The 12,096-nt window shown below is 37.7% G+C and overlaps 1 protein-coding gene across 1 annotated transcript in view; it reads left to right on the forward strand.

Moving 5' to 3' along the window:
• LAT2 (linker for activation of T cells family member 2) overlaps nt 1-12,096 on the forward strand; it is a 412,539-nt gene that overhangs the window by 263,940 nt on the left and 136,503 nt on the right. The window contains exon 8 of the mRNA XM_044054201.1: nt 10,719-10,744. Within this exon, the coding sequence (XP_043910136.1) occupies nt 10,719-10,744 (26 nt within the window). The remainder of the gene's footprint in view (nt 1-10,718; nt 10,745-12,096) is intronic.

The following is a 12,096-nucleotide window of genomic DNA, read 5'->3' on the forward strand; positions in this document are numbered from 1 at the left end:
ATTTGAAATAGATTCCACTCTACAAAGAATGGGTCTGAACTTATTACCCCATCCTGTTTGTAATTCATTATTAATCTCCAGGAGGGGCTGGTCAGGGTAATCCCTTAATTTGAACATGTTTGTAATGTACTTAGTTTCTTCCTGAAACAGTTCCTTACTAGAACATATTCTGGCAGCCCTAACCAACTGCCCCTTGAAAATATTTTTCTTATTATGTGGCGGGTGACAGCTATTGAAACTCAAATAGCTGTTCGAGAAAGTCTCTTTCCTAAAAATCTTAGAGAAAAAAATCCTTCTTTCCTTATCCTTGGAAACCATAACAGCTAGGTAATTAATACCTTCCGAGGAACTAGTGGATGTAAATTTAAAGTAGGGACAAATATGATTAATATAATTAGAAAAATCCATGAACCCTGTTTTTTTGCTCTTCCAAAGGATGAATATATCATCCAAACAGTGAAAATAGGTGTACCACTGTGTACTGAAAATACTCAAAAATACATATTTTTTTCTCCCCAAGAGTATAAAACAAGATTCGTATACACAGGGGCAAATAAAGCTCCCATGGCAACCCCGTGGGTTTGTTTAAAAAATTCCCCCTCAAAATTAAAAAAATTGGAGGTCAAAATAAACTCCATAGCTACCATAATAAAATTAATCAAATCATTCTTAAGATTTGTAAGTTCTAAAATGGCTTCATGGAACAATTCCAGACCAACCTTGTGAGGGATTGAAGTAAAAAGATCTACTATGTCAGTCGTAGAAAACAAACATTCTTCACTATACCAATTATTTTCAAACTTAGACAGGAAGTCCCATGAGTCCCTCAGTAAATATGGGACTTCCCTTAGTGTTTCCTTCAAAATCCTGTCTATAAAAATACCTAGGGGGCAAATCGATGCTTGAGCTTAGGGAGGTATACTGGATTATTAGACTGAAAGCTAACTATACACCAGGTTTAAATGACCATGTGCCATTATTGCCTGTTTTGAAAAAAAGAGCATTACAGCTTTGAAATATGATAAGATTTTGTGTATTTTTCAAATTTATGTTTTATCTTATGATTTATTTGCTTATGGTGTACGTTTTAAGTTGATAGCAATATTTCTTTAATTTTAAATCAGTCATTAGTGACATCATTAATTACTCATTTTTAAAAGAGGTTGGTTTGCACTATTTTAAATGTTCGATGAAGTCCTTGAATACATGTTATGGATGAAAGCGCTTAACATTTTTTATCTCATGGAATAAAGTATTTTATCTTTTAGCCGTGGCGTTGCTTATGGCGGATTTTGTTACCCTGGGACACCTGAGAGTTTTTTTTTGGTTTATTTGTTGGTGTTCGTTGCAACGGATCAGCATTTTTTGTGACATTTATTAATCTCTCAGTTATTAGTAAGTAATTTTTTGTTAAAATGGATTTTGTTAATGATACGTACTCCATAGTAAGACTTATCATTGTGAATTATTTTAGGAGAAGACAATAAAGCTGCACTGTGATCCCAGCAGTCAGAGGTCTTGATTGATGTAAGCTTAGCATGTGTTGGCCGGCATCACTCTCAGTGATTGGACTGCCTGAACTGTTAAAATAATATTAAATGTCAGGAGACTAATGCAGCATGTTAAAGTAATTCTTAATCAGTGGTGATGACAGTTTTATATATGTTGCATGTATCTGAATTAAAACAAAAGAGGGAATGGGAGATGTGGATGTGAAAGAGAATGGGGGAGGGGAGATTTGTAATAACATATCACTGATTGTGTTTTATCTTGTGTGCAGATGACACAGTATCACATGAGCAGGCATGGAAGAGGTAGAAAAGGGAGTGGTGAGAAAAGTGAAGACAGTTAAGTTGCTGACGCATTGAGGACAGAAACGAAGAGATATGGGACATAAAGGGGAAAGAGTGGCGAAATGTTTAGACTGCATTGCAACTGATGAAGGGCAGCATGGGTGTGATTCAGAGAATGCAGGGTGGGGATTTTTCTTGAAAAGATATTAAGAAACTGATAAGAACTTGTGAAGGAAGAAAAGGGGAGGTGTGGAGAAACGGATAGCTGATGGGTGTTGAAGGTACAAATCAGGTAGGCTCACTTTCTCACACTCAAGAATGGTGGTTCATGCAATCCTAAAACAAATGCTGGGTGAGAAATAGATCGACCTAGGTAAGATGACAAGACTATCTACTTAACCTATTATTCCAATAAATTCTGGGAATGAAAACATTAAGTAGGCAACTGAAATGGTTAAAATATAAATAAATGTATGCAGTGGATAGTGGCAAGAATGTAGATACAAGATTATAAATGATGTATAAAAAAGGAAGTAGGGATAGTTAACCAGGTGCAGAGAGCAAATGCTATTGTAGAAAGGTGGAAACTGACATAGAGAATGTGAGATAGAACGGGAGGCAAAACAGATACAACAATAAGACAATGGATTTAAGGGAATATATAGAGCAGCTCAGAGTAAGGCTGCCACAAAAGAAAATTGGTATTATGAAATAAATGGCTAGGAACCAGTATGAGGGAACACCCACTTTAGAAAAAAGAAGATTAATAGAGGTTCAATATGCATAATATAATGGAAATAGAGAAAAACCCGCTAACATAACAGGGGAATAAATGGGGGTGTGGCATTACAATCAACAGATAGGAAAAAAGGGTTAAAAATGACTTCACAGAGATGTTGGAAAAGTCACCGCCGTTGATTAAGTACAGCATGGTCAAGACATAAACCACTCAGGTAAGGAGTTAGTAGCTGGACTTAAGCTAGACAACTAAGTACAGCATGGTCAAGACATGAAAGCACTGAGTAAGGAGTTAGTAGTTAGACTTAAGCTAGACAACTAAGTACAGCATGGTCAAGACATGAAAGCACTGAGTAAGGAGTTAGTAGTTAGACTTAAGCTAGACAACTAAGTACAGCATGGTCAAGACATGAAAGCACTGAGTAAGGAGTTAGTAGTTAGACTTAAGGTAGACAACTAAATACAGCATGGTCAAGACATGAAAGCACTGAGTAAGGAGTTAGTAGTTAGACTTAAGCTAGACAACTAAGTACAGCATGGTCAAGACATGAAAGCACTGAGTAAGGAGTTAGTAGTTAGACTTAAGGTAGACAACTAAATACAGCATGGTCAAGACATGAAAGCACTGAGTAAGGAGTTAGTAGTTAGACTTAAGCTAGACAACTAAGTACAGCATGGTCAAGACATGAAAGCACTGAGTAAGGAGTTAGTAGTTAGACTTAAGGTAGACAACTAAATACAGCATGGTTAAGACATGAACGCACTGAGTAAGGAGTTAGTAGTTAGACTTAAGCTAGACAACTAAATACAGCATGGTCAAGACATGAAAGCACTGAGTAAGGAGTTAGTAGTTAGACTTAAGGTAGACAACTAAATACAGCATGGTCAAGACATGAAAGCACTGAGTAAGGAGTTAGTAGTTAGACTTAAGGTAGACAACTAAATACAGCATGGTCAAGACATGAAAGCACTGAGTAAGGAGTTAGTAGTTAGACTTAAGGTAGACAACTAAATACAGCATGGTCAAGACATGAAAGCACTGAGTAAGGAGTTAGTAGTTAGACTTAAGCTAGACGATTGACAAAAGAAGAAAAGGGGAAGAGGGAAGGCAGGAGTCGAATAAGTACAATTTTAAAGTGAATAACAAATACCATATGGAGAAAACAGAAGTAGTGCAGAGTAGGAGGGACTCCCGGTCAGCTAAAAAACACAGCTTTGCCATACAGCAGGCATGCTGGGACAAGGCATCCCAGTCAGTTTAAAACATAGCACTGCCATAGTTACGGCAGAGATACTGAGATAAGGCATCCCAAACAAAAGAGGAAAGAAATCTCTGAAGAATGGAGGTATATATATATATATATATATATATATATATATATATATATATATATATATATATATATGTGTGTGTGTGTGTGTACATCATTCTGATAGCTGAGATATGGGGAATAGGTGTAAATAAAAATCAACGAGGATGTAAGAGTGGAAAGATTAAATGGAAGAAAGAGGATTGTGTGATGCCTGAAGTAGGGATAAATTAGATTTTGATGGGAATACCTAGCAACTTTGCATTAGATATCAAGTTCTGGAATCTGAATGAGCTTAGGGTTAAAGGGAAAAGAGAGAGAGAATGCTAATACATATGCTGCAAATAAAAGCATTGGTACTTATGATACAAGAAACGTATTGAACGCAGAGACTGGGAGAGGGGGCTACAAAGTATAGTAAACTCTCAGTTAATTGGAACTCAAGCAACTGGTAAAAAAAATGTCAAGAAATACAGTACAATTTTTATGTGTTGTACTTTTGGTCCCCCCACAGAAACATACCTTACGTTTTTAGAGTTTTGAAAGGGAAGATAGGAATAAATGTCCTCTCTTCCCAACCTGAGAACAAGTCAAACCAGATAGCATAGGTTACAGTATTAGTCAGGCCTGTTTTTAATAGTAACTCTCAAGCAACCAGAAACTACAATTATCCAGTATTTACCAATTCCCATGGGTGCCAGGTAACTGAGTTTACTGTAGTGGCTAGATCCTCCTGAGGGAAAAGGAGACAAAGACAAGTAGTTGTAATGTTACAGAAGGTCTGCCCAATGAATGCAGAGGATGAGCTAGAAGGCAAAAGAGGAAGATATGCTGGAATAAAGGTGTGACAGAGGGTACAAAACGGTCATTAGTTTCTGTTTATGCCCTCCCCAAAGGTGACAACCACTGAGGGAACAGCCATCCTCTCTCAGATAATATTTCTGTCAGGAGTAGGAGTATATATGGGGGGCTGGAACACAACAGTAAAGAGGAATGAAGCAAAAGGTGGACCACGGGCTATGAAACTGACTAAGGAAGGACATTTTAAGAGAGAGAGCATAAGAGCAATAGCATGAGAAAATTAAGGCAGATAAGGTGTGGCAGGCAAATTGGAGGGGAATATACTTTTTTTCATAGTGACATAAAGCATGGGCAAGGATTGCTAGAGGACAAATTACAAAAGAACACATAGATTGGGTTAAAGAAGTTAAAATAGAACTAATTACTTTATCAAACCATGTTATGATAGGTCTGCAGATAATAGGGGAGAGAGAGAGGTGAAGAATGGAGAGACATTGGAGATTACCAACACACTTATTGGAAAACAAGAAAGATAAAGTCCTATTAGTGGAAATAACAGTAGTTTGTAAGAGAGCAGCCTTGAGATGAATTTGTTGGCATCCATGTGTAGATCACATAAGATGGTTATGATCGGAGTCCCAGTCTTATTCCTCTATGTGGATTGTGTAACCTTTTCATGGAATTTAACAATTACTGAATGTGATTAGTTTGATGAACTCTGTGCATTAGAGCAAATTGGCTGTATTATCTGACCATAAGAACTCATTCATTGTAACTAGTTCCAATTACAGGATGTAGGATTTGAACCCCATATATAGGAAGGGAGGCAGTGAGGGCTTTGTCATTGTGCAAAAGCAAACTTCATTGTTTCTCTTTGAAATGTTAGTTCTATTTGGGTCTATATTAGTACATCGAAGTATTACTACTTCAAATGTACTAATATTGAACCCTTTGCATCGAAAGCTGAAAATAGTGAAGCTGCAGAATATCAAATACTTTCCTAGGGAAAGTATTTGGTGGGCCGTTTCTGCAGCTTCCCTATTTCCTCGACTGTGGAGCGAAGGTTACGGACCAGGTTAAGGTAAGTGTGCGAATGAAGGGGAGTGCGGGATAGGGACCTTAGGGTTAGGGAGCAGGTAAGGTGAGTGTGCAATAGGGACTTTAGGGTTAGGGAGCGGGTAAGGTGAGTGTGCGGTAGTTACAGACCTTAGGGTTAGGGTTGGGTTAAGGTAAGTGGATAGCTAGTAGTGTATCTATGGTTTAGTGTACGGTTTTGTGAAGTGTATGTGTGTGGTTTATGTATTTTGGTGTGCTTGTATTGTGTGTATGTTTGTTGGAACAGCAAATTTTTTCCCTGGGAAAAAAATTGCCGTTCTGAGTGTTCGATGTTGTGGTGTTTCGAGTGAAATGGTTCGATATTAGAACATTTGATGTAGTAATACTTCGATGTTCTAATATAGACCTATTCTATTTGCCTTAACACTTTTCCAGTTGGCACAGAGGGCTAAGGCCATGAGTTGTTGTTTGGTACAGGGTTTGATTCCCTTAGCCATTATTTGCTTCCTGTGTGACCTTGAGCAAGTCACTTAACCAGACAGTGTTTAGGGGCAACTGGGAATTTGGTCTAGGCTCCTCGATGGTCTCCTAGACTGCAAGCCTAGAAACTACCTATGAAAATATTTTGCAGGAGATAACTTTTCAGAGCTTTACAGTTGTGCTAGCTTATAGCTCATGCTCTTGGCTTTCCAGTTTGGTTTCTGAATATGGTGTGTTTAATGCAGATACTACATGACCTCCCTGTATCCTTAACTGTGAAGATTTCACTACACATTGCCTTTCCTCATATGGTGCATCAGGAATTTGATGTCATCGTCCCTAGTTGGTTTATAAATCAGGGATGAGTGTCTATCATGTTTGCTTAAAAAAGCTGATGGGAGGGCAATACAACAAAGCAATGAATCTCCCTTCCCTGCAAGGTAATACCACTCCTATTGTGCATCTCACTCTCCTCACACTCTCTTAAGACTGCCCACACCAAGCTTGGCGGCAGTTAAAGTCTCCTCAGGATATCCAACCTGCCTCTTATTGGCTCGAGTCCTCTAGCTTATCTAGAGAGGAAACAATAATATCAGTACCCCTCCCTACACAGTTAACATTTACTAGCTGGACGCTACTTTTGCCACTACTGATTCTACAGAATTCTCCAGAAATGCCTGTAGGGCTTCATTAAGATGATATCATCCATGATTCCTGAACTTTGGGACACAGCTAAGTATTTTACACAGAAAGTAGGAAATGGCCTTAAATTAACAAATAGGTGGCCATTTGGTATAAAAGTCTGGAATATAAAGTAACCAATTAAATTAAACTTCTTATAATTCACTGTTGATAAACTTCCAAAGCTACAAATGGGTACTTTTTTGTTTAGAGAAGGGGGTATTACCTCCTGGTTTAGACTGTTTAGACCTAAAGAGAGATATTAGGACATCTGCTTGCTAAGCAGTGGCTAGTAGACAGAAAAAAAAAGAAAATATTACAAAATTAACTTGAACAAATAAAATGGAATAGTAACTGAACTTCAGTGCATGTGCCATATGTGTATTTGAAAATAATATGAACATGAAAAGCTTTTCAGAACCGTTTGCTCCAAATTGTTTGATCTTGTTTTGTTCGAGTCAGTACAGAATAATTACTGAGGTTTTGATTGTATGAATATCACCGGGGATGTATGGTCCTAAGATGAAAGCATTTTAAATAATTAGCTTCCCTTTCCAGCTTTCCTTAATAACATTTTCTAGATGGTCATGATCCTGTAATTGCTTATTTTGAGTAACAGGCACCTTCAATACCAATTTGGCCTTAATTTGAAATATTTCCCTTAATCATTAATGCCTAAACTAAGTGTACACAATCTGTATTCAAGAACATCCCTACCACAGTTTTTGCACTTTCTAGTCACTCAGAAAAATTAGACTAAGTGTACGAGAAGTCTATACTTTGTGATAACCTTTATGAATCCCGCTCAGTATTTAAGGCTGCAAGAAAATCCGTAGGAAAACTAAAAAGGAGGAAGAAGGTGTGAGTTATGCCAGATGGTGTACACTTAGTTGTAGGCATTACTGGATCTCAGGGAGTATCTGTTCTAAGGCTACTTATTGTTAGGTGAAGTAAGGAGTTAGAAAAATAAATGTTTGTATAATTAAACGTAAAGAGCAGTTTTAGAGTATCATGAAGATATATAAATGGTGGAAATATATGTAAAGCAGTTTTGTGATAGTTATGGGCATTACATATACTTTATATGGTCTAGAAATTGAGAAGTGAAAGGGGCAATTAAAAGTTCATGATTATTTGTTAGGTTTAATACCTTATGCATCCACTGGGAATATAATTATGTACTTATTGATGTTACCATATCAGATAAAATACTGCCTTGAGAAGTGAATGCATCTGCACTTCTTTTACATACAGGATTTATTTATTATTGTAAGGGTATGAATGGTATATTTGGGTCTACAACAATAATAGTCAGAGGAAATATATTATAATCTAACTATATAGTAGGGGCAGTTTAGGATGCTAAGGATGGAGCTGCCAGGTAAGAGGAAAAAAAGAAAGCCTAAGATAAGGTTTATGGATGTGGTGAGAATGGATATGCAGGTGGTTTGTGTGAGAAAGCAAGATGCAGAGGACAGGAAGAAATGAAAACAGATGATCCGCTGTAGCGACCCCTAACGGGAACAGCTGAAAGAAGAAGAAGGAGAAATAGAGGCAGTTTATGAAGGCAATAATTACAATTTGTGGTATCATGGAAAGAAAGATTTTTACATCCTGAACTAAATTAGGCAATAAAAGAAATTAAGTAAAAAGCTGTCACACTTATGATGTGTCTAAAAATATTTTATAAGTAATAGATTAAAGTATTAGATGTTGAACTATCCTTTATAATGACTGTAGAAAATGTATCCTTTATAATGAGTTGCTTTAGTCTTATTGTTAATGGGAAGGTAAAGGACAGAAGATGGACAACTAATGGAGAACAGATAAAGCATAGAACAAACCCACAAACAGCAATAATTGCATCACTAAATGTACATGTCAATACCAAAGGCATTATTGTAAGTTCGTGAAGTTAATTCTGGTTAACTTCAGAGTAAAGGTGCAACATAACATATTTGTTCATTATTGTCCTTCTTTATTACAAGAAACATCTTTTTATGGGATCTGCAAGATCTAAACAGTCATTCACCATTCCTGCACCAAATTGTCCCAGCCATTCCTCCATAAGGACAAGAGCCGAGCCCTTTGGCCTGTTGTTTCCTGCTGGAGACAAGAGTCAAGTATTAGGGAGCTGGCCAGTCAGCTGATCATTTGAACTGCCCTAGCACCGCCCCTTCAAAGCTTGCTATTTTTATGAAGTGCATGTGAGCCACAGCACATATGCAACTTCTCAGTTAAGCGTCTAACTACTATGCAGCATGGGGATACTAGGTTCCTTCCTGCAGAGGTCACAATGCTGTGATCCTGAGCTGCCTACCTCTGCCAGGATGAGCAAGCTGGCATAGACTGCACACTCCCATCATCATCTTCAGTCCAGCACCAGTAGTACCTGTTCAGCTAATTAAACACTGGTCATCTGGGCACATTTAGGGCTTTATCCCCCTGTGCCACGGGGCCCGGAAAAAAACATAATTTTTGCCTTAGAGAAGAGCAGTTACTTATATAGCAAATACTATAAATAGATGATGCCAGAGCTTTGTAAAATAAAAGTAAACAGTAGAAAAATGCCATAGTACTATGGTGGCCTCTTACAAGCCGTGGTGGTACAGTGGTAGCATTGTTGCCTCACAGCAAGAGGTTCTCCTGTTCGATTCTCGGCTGGAGTGCCTTCTGTGTGGAGTCTGCATGTCCTCCCCACGGTCGAGTGGCCTCCAAAAGACATACGTGAATGGGCGTGCCTTTGCTGAATGTTGGGCATCGGGCTGGCAACTCGGCACCATAAAAATCGACTGCCAATCATTAGCGGACTGGAGTTCCGCTGTGGCAACCCCTAACCGGGAAAAGCCAAAAAGACAAACAACAACAACAGCAACTATGGTGGCCTCTTGGGCTGCTGTGTTTAGGTTATTGATTAATAAGTTAAACAGTAGTGGTCCTAGGATGAAGCCTTGTGGGTCTCCAATGGATATAGGAAGGAAAGAGGAGAAATTGTCAAGTCATTTCACAGCTTGGGACCCATTAGTGAGGTAACTAAGAAACCAATTAAGTGAGGAGGGTGATAGTCCACCAGAAACAAAATTAATTAGGAGAATTTGATAACTAACAGTGTAGAATACCTTCGATAGATCCAGAAATAGGGCTGATGTAAGAAGACCTGAATTTCTACTGTAATTTATTATATCTATGAACCTTTGAAGGGCAGTGGTTGTACGTCCAGTGGTTGGGTCTGAAATCATGCTTCAAGGGAAAGCTTTGAGCCATCTGAAATGGATGCTGTTATACAGATGAATACATTAAATTATATTAAAACAGAAATTCTACTTTTCATTGAACGTTTTTGTGTTAGCAGTAAGAGACCATTGTTACCATGCAGTTATGTTTAAACTTAAACTAGTCCAGATGATTTAATGGAACTCTACTTTTTACCCATGATTATGTGCATTATGTTTGTTGTGCTTTCATGAATAGGTTCATTCATCTGTTGCAGTTTTATAGACAGTATATTATTTTCATAGTTTTAGAGTTATGCGTCATGTCATTTAATGTATCTTTGTGTCAGCCTGGAAAATCTTTTTCAAAACCACTCGTTTCTTCCCAGATGAAGTCATGGTACTTTTGTTTAGTGCGTCAAGGTAGTCATTATCAAGAGAGACTGAGATGTCATAGCAGTATGTTGTGAAGTCACGACTTGGCAAAATATACTCTACACATTTTGTAACACTTAATCTAATGAGAATGAATAATTAAAATAATTGTCCAGAAGTCAAAATAATCAAGTTTTGATGTAACTAAAGTAATTCTGATAGATTTTTGTGTAACGGATGCATTTTCACTATGTTGCAAATCTTGTTTTTAGTGATACAGAAGACACAAGAAATACAGGTTAGTGCATTATTTGACAAAAACATTTTACAATTGTTTTTATTCAAAGGCCTTATCTGCATTTTAATGTTTATTTATTTTGCTAAACAGTCTGAAGGCCCAGGGAGAAAAGTTCTAAACAATACATTGTAAACTAATGTAAGTTTGCAAGATTCTGTCCATAAAGTATTAATCACAGCATGACTCAAATTATCTTTTTGTAATGCAGGTCAAGTGCAAGCAAAACAAATAAAGTTTCATAATACTTTAAAGAGACCCAGATTATTGATTTACTGTAGTCTTAGGCAATGATTGAAAGGATTAGCTGAAGAAAAGGGGGGTGTTATGAGGTACGAGTGTTAATGGAGGCAGTATGTTTATGTGTGTTGCTTCCCAGCCAGAATACAGAGTTTTTAAAGTAAATATGTTTTTTAATAGTTTTAATGACCAGAAGATAATGCATGTGTGCTATAAAAATCTGCCCAGGCTTTCGCAGAGAGACTGATCAATAGTTTTCACTTCCTGAAGGTTGGTCACAGAACACCAAAGAAGGTAATAGCCTGTGCAACTGTTTACCTATTTATTAATGTATTTATTTTGTGACTAAGTGAATTAATCATTTTTTATCTCTTCTAACTGTGACTTGGGACAGTGCTTTCAGAAAACATCACATGATAATTAGAGACAAGTAAATCCATGTTGCATTTATCATTACACTGTCTAGATATATTAGTATAGGCATTCCACTGGTGCAGACGGTGGCTGGCTTCCAACAGTACCGTCAGTGATAGAGGTTCATCAGTGAAGGTGGGCAACCAAATGGGGAGTCAGCAAGAGGAGGATTAAATATGTGATGAACGGCCTCCCCTACCTTGAGTGGTAAATAGGGATCACTGGCAAAGGTTGTGGTGACCTTGGCAGGGACAACTATGTGAGATTTGTGGCAGATGACATACTTGCCTGAGGTAGGATGCCTACAGAATGTTGACATGCTTCTCCACTTCTCAGGAAGCATGAGGGGCAAACAGTGGCTTTAGAGGAATAATGAGAACCAATCTGTGACCTCCTGATTTACCTAAACATCTTCTCCTTACTGGAGGAATCTACTTTCAGGTACTTCTCTCCAACCGAGTTGACTTGCTTTGAAAGGAGAGAGCTGTTCTAATCTAAGATGGATATTCTATAATAAAGCTTCAGTGTGCTGACAACGAATATGGGATAACAGAAGCAAATGGTAAACCTAGGTAGAATTCACAAGGGCAGCTACCAAACATAAGTAAATAAATGTAAATGTATAAATAACTTGTGATACTACTCGGTTGCTCCAACAGCTACGCAACATATATGGGTATATACCACGTGTTGTACTTGCC

The sequence above is a fragment of the Protopterus annectens genome, chromosome 13.part0 (genome assembly GCF_019279795.1).
Source record: "Protopterus annectens isolate FY-2018-M chromosome 13.part0, PAN1.0, whole genome shotgun sequence".
Taxonomy (NCBI): Eukaryota; Metazoa; Chordata; order Ceratodontiformes; family Protopteridae; genus Protopterus; species Protopterus annectens.